The sequence below is a fragment of the Mirounga angustirostris genome, unplaced genomic scaffold (genome assembly GCF_029215605.1).
Source record: "Mirounga angustirostris isolate CCGP_5_RB_7025 unplaced genomic scaffold, mMirAng1.0.hap1 SCAF_17, whole genome shotgun sequence".
NCBI lineage: Eukaryota > Metazoa > Chordata > Mammalia > Carnivora > Phocidae > Mirounga > Mirounga angustirostris.
Window position 1 is genome coordinate 2,650,475 of NW_026991725.1, and position 17,068 is coordinate 2,667,542.

Genomic DNA, 17,068 nt, shown 5'->3' on the forward strand with positions numbered 1-17,068 from the left:
GATGGGGTGGCTGGGTGGAAGACATTGGGGAGGGTATGTGCTATGGTGAGCACTGTGAATTGTGTAAGACTGATGAATCACAGACCTGTACCTCTGAAACAAATAATACATTATATGTTAAAAAAAAAAAAAAGAAGATAGTAGGAAGGGAAAAATGAAGGGGGGGAATTGGAGGGGGAGATGAACCATGAGAGATGATGGACTCTGAAAAACAAATTGAGGGTTCTAGAGGGGAGGGGGGTGGGGGGATGGGTTAGCCTGGTGATGGGTATTAAGGAAGGCACGTACTGAATGGAGCACTGGGTGTTATACGCAAACAATGAATCATGGAACACTACATCAAAAACTAATGATGATTAACATAACATAATAAAATAAAAAAAATTAAAAAAAAAAGAAATGGCTCTTTGGAGACAAGAAGCCAGGTGGAAAGGGTGTTTCTAAATGTACTTGTGACACTTTTGCATGTATCAGCAGAGCAACTTCAACTAACCCCTAAGCCAAGAGGGACAGCACATGGACTGTAGTGTGAATGACTTTATCAAGTGCCAGGACACCAGCTGAAGATATACCAAGAAACAAAAAAAGAAAAAGAAAAAGAACAAAACTAACAAAAACAATCCAGAAAAATATGAAAAACTTAAACACAAAAAACACAAACCATTCTGGTGTCTGGTTTAGGCTTTAAGACCATTCTGCTTACACTCATGTAAACTACTTAATTTTCGGCCCAAACACTTGGATGCTGTTATGTTGCCAGATAAAGACTCAGTGTATGAAGAAAGCTCCTTGTGATCAATGTATTAGGTCAAGGTAGTCATTAGTAGGACAGTGATTTTTCTGGTATCCTGCTGAGAAACAATATGGTCTAACAACAAAGCAAATATTTAAAATTTATACACTCTGGGATGCCTGAGTGGCTCAGTTGGTTAAGCGACTACCTTCGGCTCAGGTCATGATCCTGGAGTCCCAGGATTGAGTCCCGCTTTGGGCTCCCTGCTCAGCAGGGAGTCTGCTTCTCCCTCTGACCCTCCCCCACCTCATGCTCTCTCTCAAATAAATAAATAAAATCTTTAAAAAAAATAAAATTTATACACTCTGAACTTTGGCTTGCTTTGCCTGATATGGGAAAAAAAAATCCCTACAAACTTAAAGCGAAATAATTTATTTTTAGAATTAGGATATTTTTGGGGCACCTGGGTGGCTCAGTTGGTTAAGCATCTGCCTTTGGCTCAGGTCATGATCTCAGGGTTCTGGGATCGAGTCCACGTCGGGCTCCATGCTCCGCGGGGAGCCTGCTTCTCCCTCTCCCTACTGTTCCCCCTGCTTGTGCTCTCTCTCTGTCATATAAATAAATAAAATCTTTAAAAAAATCAGGCTATTTTTAGAAAGCAAGGTATCTTTGAAAACAATATTTCTTTTTTTTTTTTTTTTTAAGATTTATTTATTTATTTATTTACAAGGTTATGCCACCACCATCCCAACTATCCAATTCCAGGACATTTCCATTGCCCCCAAAAAACCCCTCCCCACCATAGCAGCCACTTCCAGTTTCCTCCTTCCCCCAGCCCCAGCCAGTTAATCTACTTTCTTTTTGGATTTGCCTCTTCTGGACGTTTCATATAAATGGATTCCTATACTATGTGGCCTTCTGTGCCTGGCTTTCTTCACTTAGCATAGTAATTTTGAGGCTCACCTGTAGTATGGCATGTATTAGTACTTTAGTCCTTTTTTTTTTAGATTTTATTTATTTATTAGAGAGAGAATGAGAGACAGAGAGCACGAGAGGGAAGAGGGCAGAGGGAGAAGCAGACCCCCTGCTGAGCAGGGAGCCCGATGCGGGACTCGATCCCGGGACTCCAGGATCATGACCTAAGCCGAAGGCAGTCGCTTAACCAACTGAGCCACCCAGGCGCCCCTCTCTCTCCTTTTTCTGATAGACAAATTATCTGAAGAGTGAAGATGATTTATAACTAAACTCAGTATTTTCTAAAACCCTTAATATTTTAAAATTGTGATATATAATTAACATCAAATTCACCATGTTAGGTGATGTACAACTGAGTGATTTTCAGTATGTTCACAAGGCTGTGCCACCATCCCCACCATCCAATCCCAGAATCTTTTTACCCCAAAGGAAGCCCCATATCCATTAGGTATCACTTCCAATCCTCTCCTTCCCCTAATCCGTGGCAACTCCTAATCCACTTACTGTCTCTATGAATTTGCCTATTCTGGACATTTCATGTACAAGTGGCCTTTTGTGTCTGGCTTCTTTCACTTTGTATAGTGTTTTCGAGGTTCATCTTGTGTCATGTGTCAGTATTTCAGTCCTTTTTTTGGCTGAATAATATTCCAATGCATGGATATACTACATTTTGCTTAGCCATTTGTCCATTAGAAGACATGTGGGTTGTTTCTACTTTTTGGCTATTGTGAATAGTGCTGCCATGAACATTCATGTACAAGTGTTTGTATGAACACAGGAGAATTTTCAATTCTCTTGAGTATATACCTAGGAGGAAGCATATAGTACTCTGAAAAACAGTTTCAGATTGCTGTGCCTTTTTTTTTTTTTAACCTGGCAGAATTATCCCTTTATATTAGGCATTGCTCTGCTAGCACCATGAATTGCAGAAAACAAACAGTAACTATTCTGAATCTTTACAAACCATCACTAACATCAAGACTCAGTGCTGGGAGACTAAGTAGGTGTGTTCATAAGAGACAAGAATACAGAAAACAGTTTAAAACAGAGGCTATCTTTTTTTTTTTTTTTTAAAGATTTATTTATTCATTTGAGAGAGCAAGAATGAGAGAGAGTAACATGAGAGGGGGGAGGGTCAGAGGGAGAAGCAGACTCCTCGCCGAGCAGGGAGCCCGATGCGGGACTCGATCCCAGGACTCCAGGATCATGACCTGAGCCAAAGGCAGTTGCTTAACCAACTGAGCCACCCAGGCGCCCTAAAACAGAGGCTATCTTAAATTTGAAAAACTCATACTTTTTGGCCCTATAATTCAACATACTTGTATCATAAGAAAATAATCTCCAATGTGAACAAAAATGTGTTCGCTGTGGCCTTGTTTATAATAGTGAAAAAATGACAAGTGCTTAAGGGCCCAACAAGAAAAGGATATTTAGGGAAATTCTGGACCATCTCAAATATAATGACTGAGAAACCACTTAAGATAGGGACATATGAAGAAAAGTAAGCTATAAAACTGTATTTACGCATCATACATAAAAATAAACTCAATATGGATCAAAGATCTAAATATAAGAGCAGAAACTATATAACTCTTAGAATAAAGTATAGGTAAATGCTTGTGACCTTGGGGATGATACCAAAACTCAAATAACAAAAGAAAAAAAAATAGAAAAGTAGGATTTCATCAAAATGGAAAACTTTTGTATATCAAAGGACACTATCAAAAAAGTTAAAAGACAACCCACAGAATGGTAGAAAATATTTACAAATCGTGTACCTGAAAAATGATAGAATATATCTAGAAAATATATATTTTTTAAGATTTTGTTTACTTTTTGACAGAGAGAGACACAGTGAGAGAGGGAACACAAGCAGGGCGGAGTGGGAGAGGGAGAAGCAGACTTCCCACGGAGCAAGGAGCCTGATGCGGGGCTCAATCCCAGGACCCTGGGATCATAACCTGAGCCAAAGGCAGACACTTAACGACTGAGCCACCCAGGTGCCCCTAGAAAATATTCTTTAAAAACATTCCCACAACTCAACAATAAAAAAGACAAACAAGCCAGGGATGCCTGGGTGGCTCAGTCAGTTAAGTCAGGTCCTAATCTCTGGGTTCAAGCCTCATGCTACTTAAAAAAAAAGACAAACAACCTAACTAATGGGAAAAGGACTTGAGCAGACATCTCTCCAAGAAGATGGCCAATAAGCACATAAAAAAGATGTCTAATGTTATTAGTCATTAAGAAAACGCACATCAAAACAACCACGAGAGGGGTGTCTGGGTGGCTCAGTTGGTTAAGCATCCAACTCTTGATTTCGACTCAGGTCATGATCTTAGGGTCATAAGATCAAGCCCCACGTTGGACTCCATGCTCAGGGGAGAGTCTGAGAGATTCTCTCTCTTCTTCTCCCTCTGCCCCTCCCCCCTGCTCTCACGCTTTCTCTCTAAAATAAAAACAAATCTTAAAAAAAAAACACCCCACCACGAGATACTACCTTACATCCATGAAGATGGTTGTAATAATAATTAAAAAAAGAAAATAAATATTGGCAAAGATGTGGAAAAATCAAAACTTTCCTACACTGCTGGTGAGAATGTAAAATGGTACCGCTGCTATGGAAAACAATGGCGGTTCCTCAAACATAGAGTTACCACGTGACACAGCAATTCAGCAATTCCACTCCTGGGTGTACTCCCAGAACTGAAAAGAGATACTTATACAAAAACTTGTACATGAATGCCTGTAGCATTATAAAAGCCAAAAAGTGGAAACAACTCAAATGTCTATTAAGGGATAAGTGGCTAAACAAAATGCAAACCCAAACGATGGAATATGAGTCAGCCATAAAAAGGACTAAAGTAGGGTGCCTGGGTGGCTCAGTTGGTTAAGCGACTGCCTTCGGCTCAGGTCATGATCCTGGAGTCCCGGGATCGAGTTCCACATCGGGCTCCCTGCTCAGCAGGGAGTCTGCTTCTCCCTCTGCCCTCTTCCCTCTCGTGCTCTCTGTCTCTCATTCTCTAATAAATAAATAAAATCTATAAAAAAGAAAAAAAAAAAGGACTAAAGTACTAATACATGCCATACTACAGGTGAGCCTCAAAATTACTATGCTAAGTGAAGAAAGCCAGGCACAGAAGGCCACATAGTATAGGAATCCATTTATATGAAACGTCCAGAAGAGGCAAATCCAAAAAGAAAGTAGATTAACTGGCTGGGGCTGGGGGAAGGAGGAAACTGGAAGTGGCTGCTATGGTGGGGAGGGGTTTTTTGGGGGCAATGGAAATGTCCTGGAATTGGATAGTTGGGATGGTGGTGGCATAACCTTGTAAATATACTAAAAACAACTGAATTGTATACTTTATTTTTGGGGGTGGGGGAGGGGCAGAGGGAGAGAGAGAACCTCAAGCAGACTCTACACCATGGATGCGGGGCTCAATCTCACAACCCTGAGACCATAACCTGAGCCAAAATCAAGAGTCAGATGTTTAACCGACTGAGCCATGCAGGCGCCCCTGAATTGTACACTTTAAATGTGTGCATTATTGAAATTTTGTTATATGAATTATATTTCAATTTAAAAAATGTATTTTCTTTATTTTTAGATAGGCTCCATGCCCAGCCCCAATGTGGGGCTTGACCTCATGACCCTAAGATCAAGACCTGAGCTGAAATCAAGAGTTGGATGCTTAAGTGACTGAGCCACCCAGGCGTCCCTAAAAAATGTATTTTAAAAGTGCAATTTCAGGGGCGCCTGGGTGGCTCAGTCGGTTGAGTGTCTGACTCTTGATTTCAGCTCAAATCATGATCTCAGGGTCATGAGATTAAGGCCCACGTTGGGCTCCATGTTCAGTGAGGTGTCTGCTTGAGATTCTCTTTCCCTCTGCCCCTTCTCCCCCCACCCCGCTCTCTCTCTCTCTCAAATAAATCTTTTTTAAAAAGTGCAATTTCAACTTTATAAAACGAACACACCAAAATCCTCATCTCTGAATGTTTTCTCTTGTCTCCATTCTTGCTATAATTTCTACCTTTCCTACCTTGACCACGTATTACTTTCTTCTCAGAAACAAATTAACAGAAGTTAATCTCCTCTTAGGATGTTATTCAAATGAAGGAATACATTCCTTCACCATTAAAGGAGAGCTATTTCCTTGTTCAGGACAGAAGTCATCCTACTGTGGCAGAAGTGCTGAGACCTTGCCCCTCCCCCACTTGCACAGTCTCCCTGACTCAGGTGTTAAGCTGCTGGAAGAATGAGGTACAGGGCAAGCCACTCTGGGTGGGCTTTCTTACGTACTGAGCCTTCGGCAAACACTCTTATGCTCAAACTGCATGGTTGAAAATTACACCTATAGCTTATATATTTATAATGTAATTTTAAAAACCAGGCAAATATAAATGTATACTAAAATGACCCCTCTAAGCCAAAGGATGATTCCATTTAGAAAGGCAATTTATGCAATGGCCAAGAGGGGAAATCCAGCTGCATGAAATGGGAAAATTTTCAATTTATTTATTTATTAAAAAGATTTTATTCTTTTAAAAAATTTTTTATTATGTTATGTTAGTCACCATACAATACATCATTAGTTTTTGATGTAGTGTTCCATGATTCATTGTTTGTGTATAACACCCAGTGCTCCATGCAATACGTGGCCTCCTTAATACCCATCATCGGGCTAGCCCATCCCCCCCACCTCCCCCTTCCCTCTAAAACCCTCAGTTTGATTCCTGGAGTCCACAGTCTTCCATGGTTCGTCTCCCCCTCTGATTCACCCCCCTTCATTTTTCCCTTCCTTCTCCTAATGTCCTCCATGCTATTCCTTATGTTCCACAAATAAGTGAAACCATATGATAACTGTCTTTCTCTGCTTGACTTATTTCACTTAGCATAATCTCCTCCAGTTCCATCCATGTTGATGCAAATATTGGGTATTCATCTTTTCTGATGGCCGAGTAATATTCCACTGTATATATGGACCACATCTTCTTTATCCATTTGTCTGTTGAATAATCACTCTCAATGTGAACGGCCTAAATGCTCCCATGAAATGGCACAGGGTTGCAGATTAGATAAAAAGACAGGACCCATCCATATGCTGTCTACAGGAGACTCATTTTTTTTTTTTAAAGATTTTATTTATTTGAGAGAGAGAATGAGAGAGAGAGAGAGAGCACATGAAAGGGGGGAGGGTCAGAGGGAGAAGCAGACTCCCTGCTGAGCAGGGAGCCCGATGCGGGACTCGATCCCGGGACTCCAGGATCATGACCTGAGCCGAAGGCAGTCGCCCAACCAACTGAGCCACCCAGGCGCCCTACAGGAGACTCATTTTGAACCTAAAGATACATCCAGATTGAAAGTGAAGGGATGGAGAACCATTTTTCATGGACCTCAAAAGAAAGCTGAGGTAGCAATTCTCATATCAGACAAATTAGATTTTAAGCTAAAGACTGTAGTTAGAGATACCTAAGGACACTATATCATTTTTTTTTTTTTAAAGATTTTATTTATTTATTTGACAGAAAGAAACACAGTGAGAGAGGGAACACAAGCAGGGCGGAGTGGGAGAGGGAGAAGCAGGCTTCCCGCCGAGCAGGGAGCCTGATGCGGGGCTTGATCCCAGGACCCCAGGATCATGACCTGAGCTGAAGGCAGACGCTTAATGACTAAGCCACCCAGGTGCCCCATCATTCTTAAAGGATCTATCCAACAAGAGGATCTAACAATTGTAAATATCTATGCCCCCAACATGGGAGCAGCCAACTATGTAAGCCAACTGTTAACCAAAATAAAGAGACATATTGATAATGATACGTTAATAGTAGGAGACCTCAACACTCTACTCTCAGCAACAGACAGATCACCTAAGCAGAAAATCAACAAAGAAACAAGAGCTTTGAAGGACACACTGGACCAGATGGACCTCATAGATATATACAGAACGTTCCACCCTAAAACAACAGAATACTCATTCTTCTCTAATGCACATGGAACTTTCTCCAGAATAGACCACATACTGGGTTACAAACCAGGTCTCAACCGATACCAAAAGACTGAGATTATTCCCTGCATATTCTCAGACCACAATGCTTTTTTAATAAAACTCAATTTTATTTAAAAAAAAAACCAAAAACTTCCAAATTCAGTGAGCCTGTTACAAAAACTTAACCCAACCTACTCTGCTTTCGTAGAGGTTGAATATGTTTACCTTGAATCTAATCATTGAGTTACTAAGAATGCATGTAGGTGTAGTTAAATCACATCCAGACATTTGCTTTTAATTTTAAGGCATTTTAATTTACAGAGTATTCTGAATCCCTCTTAAGGGCCAGGAGTTTAGGCAATTAGCAAAAAGCAATGGCAGCACTGTAAATGTGTTAGGGCTAGTACTGTAAAACAAGACAAGCCCTGTCCTTAATGTTCTTTCAGTTTCCATCTCTATCAGATGTCAAAGTCGCATGTGTCAAAAAAGAGCCAAAGACGACACATCACATTGATCAGTTAGGAGGAGTTGGACTGTAGCACAGCCTTCCAGGTGAGTTCATCATCTCTCCAGCTCACCCTAATTGTTAAATCAGTCAGCAAGGGGCTTAAAAGGATCTGAATAGTGCAGTAAGAAGGGGTGGGTGGGCCTGGGAGGGTCTTTGGTCAACATGACTCCTTGGCTGACTTATCTCTTCTAACTTTGCAAGGAATTCACAACCTTCTATGAAATTTGGCATGTGCTACAGGGTAGCAAGATATACCTTGGTTCATTCTGTAGTTTATTCTGATGCCCTGAAATAAAATGGCAACCACAAACGATTTTCCAAAAAGCAAGGCAGCACAGGGAGGAGGTAAGAAGACAAGGAACAGCAAGTCTTCAGGTGGGGTGCCAAGCAGCTAGACTGCGGTGTTAGGCCACTTGGACCCCCAGCCCAGCCCAGGCCACCTCTTCCCAGCACTGCTGGGAGCATGGTCATGGCCATGACTAATCCACCAGCGGCCCTGCTCATGAGGCCTACAGGCTGCAGGTGAAGGTGTGGCCCCACTTGGCCCACAGCAAGGTGATGGCAGGCCAGGCTCAGAGTGAACAGCACCTACAGTAAGGAGCACAGCATTTACATATTCCCAAGGCAGGGCTGCAGTGAACTGATTCTCTAAGACCTGGCCTGCCTTGTTGAGGAGACCACAGGAGTTCCGCTGCCTTTCTAGAAACTAACCTTGGAGGGAAAATCCTTAAAGGTTATGGATCAGCCACTGCCAGGACTTGGAATGCAGAATGGTTCCTGGGTCATAATAACTAGGACAAAGAGTGGTCCAGGGGAAGAGTATGATCTAAAGAAGTTGAATGATTTGGAAAAATCTGTGGAAAAGATAACTGACCATTGGTAGGGGAGTATGAAGAGTTTATGGCTTAGCAGGATTTTCTGGCCAAGGAGTTGTAATCTGAAACTTTCTGCAAACTTGATAGGGAGAAGCAACAACTGAACAATTGGAGAAATTTATAAATCAATTATGCCAGAAAATTTCCAAAACAGAAGACAGAAAAAAACAAAACAAAACAAAAAACCCGAAAAGGCTCAAGTGTTCCCAGCTGACCATGACTGACCCCACAGAGCGCAGCATGTGCCAGGAGATGGGAGGCTCAGTCCAGGAGCCTGGCCCTGCAGAGTGAGCGCAAGTGCAGAGAGCGCACGGTCCTGAGAAACAAGCATCTCCAAGCCCTCTCCTCCCTCAGACAGAAGGTGCTGACTGTGGACCAGCTGCCACTCTGACATTCCGATACCTATTTTCAAAAAAAAAAAAAAGCGTGGTCTTCAAACAGCTCCTGCCAGTTTTTCATGGTCTGTACATGGTTATCCTGTTCAATAGGCTCACCTTGTCCAGAGGGAGCCTTCCTGGCCCACATTACTCTACCTCTTTGGGCCTGTGAGGCATTTCCTAGCACAAACAAGATGTGATGTGTCCTGGCACACATCCAAGTTTACAGGCTATCCTGGTCATCAGATACAACAGGGCTATTTGTTCCCCTGTAATCCTATAGCTCCCTAAATGTAAAAGCAAAATCACCAGGAAGTAGGGCCCAGCCAAGGGAGGAGACGAAGGGTTCAAAACAGGTGTTTGGCACTAATGTTATCCAAGCAGCCTTGATTGGGATCTATTTGCCATACGGTTAACTGGAATACTGGCTTACAGAACCCATCCTTAGGCTCCTCTGACCCTGCCCAGCTGGAAGCCATGGGCGCACAGGGGCACACTCCCAGGTGGGGTCTATGCTCAATGCTTAAACCTCCTGTCCCCAGGCAGATCTCTGTAGGGCTGAACCCAGACCTGCATGAGTGTCTGTTTGAAACCAGGCCAGAAACACAGCTCGGGTAGGGCAGAGAGGAGGGCCAACATGAGGCTGTCAGGCACTGCTGAAGTCAACCAAATACTTCTCAGGAGAGAGACACATTCTTCTTTCAATCGCATTGCCATTACCTATTATTTCCTTTTGTGACTTGCATCTTATTTAAGGGCATTTTCATTTGTTTCGTGGCCTATTTCTTTCCTCGTTACTAAACACAAACCAGTTTTGAACATGAGGTAACAAGCAGAGGAGTATACGTATGTATTTTTATTTTTTCAGTATGGAAATAATGCTCTGTGGTTCCTTGTATTTTATTTCAATACAGTCATGACTGGCCCTAAGTAGATACGGCCTTATGGTCTTGCCTTAAAACTGAGTGTTGCTGCCACCACTCTTCAGCCCAGTGTCTTGAGGGACCAGCTCCTGATGCACCTACTCTGAGGCAGGTCTTACAAGGGGGCAAAGAGGGGATTCCACTGAAGTCCCAGGATTTTAGGACTAAGAGCATGGGGGCTAGAGAAGGTAGTAGAGGTGAAGGGTGAACAAGTGAACAGGACTCCAGGCCCAATCTCTGCTCTTACTTCCCTGCCTCATCCAGAGTAGCTGTTTTTCTGCATTTACATATTAGCTGTGCGACCACTGTTAAGTTTGAAATGAATATAACACCTCCCTCCTATAGCTGATGAAGCAAAGTGACCGAGCGCAGGTAAACGCACCTAGCATAGTGTGGGACACACAGAGGATGTTAAAAAAATGTTAGCTATTATTCTGTGTGGATTCCACATTAGAATTCTTTAAATAGTCAGTTTCGGCTCATTTCCCTCATTTAAAAAAAACTGAAAAATAACTTTATTAAAGCACGTAAATACAAAAAGTATTTTTTAAAAACTATGTAAATGCATTTGTGTAAGAAAAATTCAAGGGCGCCTGGGTGGCTCAGCCGTTAAGTGCCTGCCTTCAGCTCAGGTCATGGTCCCAGAGCCCTGCATCAGGCTCCCTGCTCTGCGGGAGCCTCTCCCTCTCCCACTCCCCCTGCTTGTGTTCCCTCTCTCACTGTGTCTCTGTCAAATAATAAAATCTTCAAAAAAAAAAAAAAAAAAGAAAGAAAGAAAAGAAAAAGAAAAATTCAAACAAAATACCAGAATAAAATGAAAAAATAATTCTTTGCTTCTCCACGTACTCTCACTCACAAAATCACCAGTCTGTAAAATGGGGCCACTACTCAGATAAATGACAGGATGTTCTAAAAACTTGAAATACTGCATAAGAGAAAACACTAAATCCATAGAGTACTCTGCATCACCATTCACGTAATTTAGTGAAATCCCTGGAATGAGGGACTGAGCACTCGAGCCACTGGATGGAACCACCAAACTAGGAAAGACTGAACTGAAGCCCAACCCCCCGGCCCCCTGATTTTGTGTTCCAGCCTCCCTCAGGAAGGTCCTACCAGAGTTCCATCTGTCAGGGTGCACCCGGAGAAGCGTTTGGCAAGAAACCCTTCAAAGTTAGTCGTTCTTTGAATAGCAAAAAGAAGCAATTTCACTTCAATTTCCTTAGCTCTGGTACGCATAATCTTGGCAAGTTCTGTCCTTCAAAATAAAGAGGTAAGAATGTTGTCAAAAAAAAACTGTTCAAGATAGGATAAAGTAAATGGTTTTAGCTTATATATATATATAAAAAAAATTATGTGGTCATTTCAAATCCTGAGATCTGTTACCAAGTTTACTGTTTCGAGAATAGAAATACATACTCTAAGAATTTGAAGGTGAAATTATCCACTAGTCAAAAAAAAAAAAAAAATCAAGGATTAAGGAGAGATCAATTTGTTTACATGGTCACTACTATTTTTAGATCTTTCAACCTTTCCGTAATTTTTAATAATATATATCTAAAGCACTCAGTATTTTATAAAAATGCATATATTTTATGTACCATCGTAAGTCATTAACTACTAAATTACAAAGCCCCCTCTTCCAAAGAGCTCAATCACCATCTCTTCAACCAGAGAGCAGGAACCCCGGAAATACATGTGAGAGATGAGAACCCCCACGTGAAAAGTGACATGTACGTGCTCAGGTGGGTAGTGCCTGCGAAGCTTATGTACCACGCCAGTGTTCTGCTTCAGAATGGGAGCTGTGAGGGACCAGTGACCTGAGAGCTCTTAGGAAGTACTGAGCCATGGATATCTTCCCATACAAAGAAATGGCAAAACCAAACAAAGAGCCTCTGCGATTCTTTGGAAATTATGTATCTGTAGGATTTTAGCCAAAATTCCAGCAATGAAAGCTTGGCAGCAACAGCCACAACACAGCCATTAGCCGACACAACGAGGGCAGATTTGTGGCTTCAGCAGACTCCCAGTCTCCTGCAGACTGCAGTATTCACAGATTAGTCTGCAAGTCACTGAACTGTAGGCTAAAGAGAATTAGGTATCAATTTCTCAAGGAATTTGTTTTCTTTGCTAATCAGGACTTCGAAGTGACAAGCACAATTGTCCTTGAATCAACATTTAAAGGTCATCTAAACCTATGGTAGCAAATGTGCTTCTGAGAACAACAGCCACACAGAACGTACAAGACCAGGAGTGAACTCTAATGTAAACTGTGGACTCTGGGTGATAATCATCTGTTGATGCATGTTCATCAATTGTGACAAATGTACATTTTGGTGGGGGATGCTGATGGTAGGGGGGCCATGCATGTGTGGGAGCACAAGTGTAGGGGAAACCTCTGTATCTCCCTCTCAATTTTGCTGTGATCCTAAAATTACTCTAAAATATAAAGTCTATTCAAGAAAAAAGTGAAGCGAATAGCCAATATCCCTTAAGAAATCCGCCCCCCGTGTGTTTAAAGCATACAACTTCATTATATTCTCTGATTTTAAGAAAGATGCATACCATGAATTATTCTAAGGTGGCTGAGTTATGCTTAGACATGGGACTTTTCTGAAGAATTAGCCTGGAGTTAATGTAATTGTGCACTGTGAGAAGGGCATAGATAACTGGGGTGTCTGGGTGGCTCAGCCAGTTAAGCATCTGATTTTGATCTCAGGGTCCAGGGATCAAGCCCCACGATGGGCTCCCCACTCAGTGGGGAGTCTGCTTATCTCTCTCTCCCTCTGCCCCTCCTCCTGCTTATGCTCTCTGTCTCATTGATAAATTTTTTAAAAATCTTAAAAAAAAAAAAAAAAGTAGGCCACAGATAACTAATAAAACCCAGTTACTACCACTGTTGTGGTACAGCTCCAAGTAAAAAATAAAAAAAATTTGACTCTAGCTTTAGCTTTGTCATGGACACACCAATCTAACCTTGGGTTTTATCTCTTCAATATAAATGGACTGTCTGGCCTTGGGCTACATTCATGAAACTGCAGAGACAGGATGAATGATAAGAGGTCTTTAGGATGCTTAGAACATTCAGATGCCGATATTATTAACTATCCAAAGACTACAAATACACTGCATTAGGGGCAGGAAATTTGTTCAGCAGATATTTCCTGACTGTCACTGAAGTAGAACTACCCCTTCAGTGTATGGAACTGTCCCTATGGAACAATATATGTAGCAAGTCAGAGAAGCAAAACGATGATAGATATATACACTGTATACTGATATATATAATAGCAGGAGAACATGTGGGGTGTTGAATAACAGGGATATCTGGTGGATGAGCCTTGACTAGGTTAAGTCCAGAAGGCAGGCTGTTCAAGGCAAGGGTCAAGCTACAGGAAAGTCTTAGAGCAAAGACAGGAGCAGATGAAGCTGCTGTGTTTTATATATATTACTCTTCAGAAAAAAAAGTGCTTTGACTACAGGCTACTAGCCCAGGACTCTTGTGTACCCTTTTTCACTTTTTTCCTAGAAGTTTTTACTCTTCCTCCACATACATGTCCTCTCTTCTAGGTTTGGAACTCTGAAGTTGGAGAAGTTGGAATACAGCTGCAGCTGGAGTTTAGGGGTTGGTTTTGGGTTAATAAAATCTGACTTTCAACAGGAAAAGGGTCTTCTAAAGGGAGAGAGTCCAGCACGGGTGAAGAAGTTCTCATTAAAATGATGACTCTCAAACAACAATAGAAAAAAGTGGAAGTGGTACCCAATCCACAAGACAAGATGGAACCCCTAGAGACCAGGGGATTGATTTCAATTAACAATAAAACCAGTAGAGTTGGAATCTACCTTGTGACATGGCAAAATTCTACTGCAATCCTCTCAGTCATGTACCACTCACGTGGAAACATACGACCATATTTCTCCTCATAGTCCACAAGCTGGCGTTTTATCCAGGCATAGCGTCTGTCGATTTTGTCCAGCCAGGCAACCTTAGGAAGGTAGGGAACAAAATCCACCCAGTGCTCAGAAGTAGTGTTCACAGTTTAAGGAAATAAACAAAAACAGAACCAAGAAAAACATAACCAATCTCTTTCTTTCTCACAATTTTATTTCATTTTTCTTTTTCTTACTTTCTCACAATTTTGCTTTATTTCTCCTTCCTTCCTTCCTTCCCTTTCTCTCTTTCTTTCTTTCAGAGGGAGAGAGAGAATCCCAAGCAGGCTCCACACCCAGAGCGGAGCCCGACGGATCTCACAACCCCGAGATCATGACCTGAGCCAAAATCAAGAGTCTCGCTCTTGAGCCACCCAGGCACCCCTATTTCTCACAGTTTTAAAGAATATAGGCTACTTTTTCACTTGATCCAGAGGATCTTAACTTGGGTCTATGATTAGACTTCAGGGATCTGTAAATTTCCTGAAACTGTATATGCAAAGTTTTATGCATAGGTACATTTTCCTGGGGAGAGGATCTGTAGCTCCCATTATTTTCTCCAAAGGGTCAGTGACCTCAAAATGGTTAAGAACCACTGAACTGTACAGTCAGCCCCTAAAGTCACAGTTCAAACATCAACATTTTAAGGCAGTAATACTACTAAAATATGAATCAGCAGACTTGAGGGCATTTAATTTTCAGTAAAATTCAAATGTAACATTGATTTCATTTGGTCAATACTTACATCTTGGTTTTCTTGAAAAAGTACTAGATATTCTGACAGATGCTGTTTAATAAACTTTTTGATGATTTCCTGTTTGATTCTGGGATCCAAAATATTAGCAACCAGACATGCATCTCGTAGGACATTGCTGGGTCCTCCTGGCCTCTGGTAAAACAAACAACACACACCAGTTCAAGAGCCAGAAACAATCTTTAAATCTCACGGCCTCTGACAGCTGTTAACTTCTTGTTCCTCTCTTGAAGTTATTATTACCTGCACTCCCCTGACACTTATTCTTTCGCTGTGGATGGATATTTTAGTTACTTGTTACTCAATGCAAGAATTACTAAGCTAGTCCGCAGTAGCCAATATAAAAGCTACTCTGTGAATCAGCAAGGAGACATTTTGGAAACAGGGTCAGCAATAGGAAATTTTGCTTTCTGAATACAAAAACTGAAATCACTTTGGTGAAGAGTCATACAATTCAGAAGGACACCAGTCTCACTCCACACGTGCCACTTTCCCCTGATTCTAACCTCAGATTCCTGTTCTTAAAGTGCCGTATTTGTGCCAAACACTGCAGTGGCATTTAAAATCTAAAACGAGGTTCCAAACTGCCAGACCTGTTTTGCTGACAGTCAACTACCCACGCAGGTAGACAGAGGTCAAATATGATGATATCAGTCCCTTGATCTGAAAGGCAGTAGAAGGCTATTGAGGGGCCATATTGATACATCACGATGGGAAGGCCTTTGTTATTACTGAGGGCAATCCAGTCTTGCCGAACTTTTCTTTATGGTAACTCACTGAATGAACATGGTTGGCTGAGTGGACTAGAGCAAAAAGAACACCTGGAAGCTACTCTTGGCTTGGCTAAATAGCTGTGTAGCTTTGGCACAGTTATTGAAACTCATCTGAAAAATACATGAGAAAAAAAAATGAACTTCAATTAGGTGACGATTAATGTTCTTCCAAATCTTTATGATTCTCTGTCCAATACTATATCTGTCTTGACTGAAGTTCAAGAGTTTTAGAAGTGTTACTAAGCTGCCTGAGAGCTAAATTGTTAAGATGCTGACTCACTCTGTGCTGAATGCTGTTATGTCATCTGCTGAGCACTCTGACTGCTCACCTCTTGCTTCTGGATGAAAGTGTTTGATCTGATAGAGAAGTCACAGAAGCTGAAACTGATGGGCTCATGGATTCAGATATTTTTATTTAAAAAGGACTTAGTAGGTTACCTTGTACAATTTTAATGTCTTGATTTCTATTTGTGAAATAGGAATAGCACACAAGGCCTTTAAGAAAAGTCCATAGTCACTGAAAAGGAGAATAGAAAACTTAAAAAAAAAAAAGATTAAGTTACCCAGCTACAGAAAAAGGAAGTAAGTTGTTAAAACAATTTTAACTTCATCTGCTTGGTGGGATCTGAGAAAAAGACATAAAGTAGGTCATGATTAGTTTCTTCTAAACAATAAAGCTGGGCTTCATTCATATCTTTCTGAAACTTCTTGAAACTGGGCTAGATACCAGAGTATAGTAAAGCAGACCCTGGGCTCAGAACAGTCTGGTGTTTATAATTTGTGAATATCTTGCAATCCCTTTTTACAGAATGGCTTTCCAATATCCATTCCCCACAGTTATATCAAATGAATAAGGAACATAAAGTCCTGAAAGGAACATGTCTTACAAATAAAATATCTGATTACTAGAAGGCAGCCATAATATATGCAGACATTAAAATCAAGAGCAGGGGGGCGCCTGGGTGGCTCAGTCATTGGGCATCTGCCTTTGGCTCGGGTCCTGGGATCGGGCCCCGCATTGGGCTCCCTGCTCAGCGGGAGGCCTGCTTCTCCCTCTCCCACTCCCCCTGCTTGTGTTCCCTCTCTTGCTGTGTCTCTGTCAAATAAATAAATAAAATCTTTAACAACAACAACAAAAAAAACAAATCAAGACCAGGTTTCCTATAGGAAGTAATCTACAAAGCTGGGGCAGCTACCCCCACCTACTTCCTAAGTTTCTTTTATGGAGCACAAAGA

The 17,068-nt window shown here is 41.5% G+C and overlaps 1 protein-coding gene across 8 annotated transcripts in view; it reads right to left on the reverse strand.

The window, feature by feature from the left end:
- VPS53 (VPS53 subunit of GARP complex) overlaps window positions 1-17,068 on the reverse strand; it is a 140,997-nt gene that overhangs the window by 68,926 nt on the left and 55,003 nt on the right. For all 8 annotated transcript variants that reach the window (XR_010408670.1, XR_010408673.1, XR_010408671.1 and 5 more), the window contains 3 exons: window positions 15,051-15,194; window positions 14,219-14,361; window positions 11,492-11,633 (listed from right to left, as the gene is read on the reverse strand). Coding sequence is in view for 3 of the 8 variants with exons in the window: in XM_045889581.3 (XP_045745537.1) it covers window positions 11,492-11,633; window positions 14,219-14,361; window positions 15,051-15,194 (429 nt within the window). In the remaining 5 variants the exon portion in view is untranslated. The remainder of the gene's footprint in view (window positions 1-11,491; window positions 11,634-14,218; window positions 14,362-15,050; window positions 15,195-17,068) is intronic.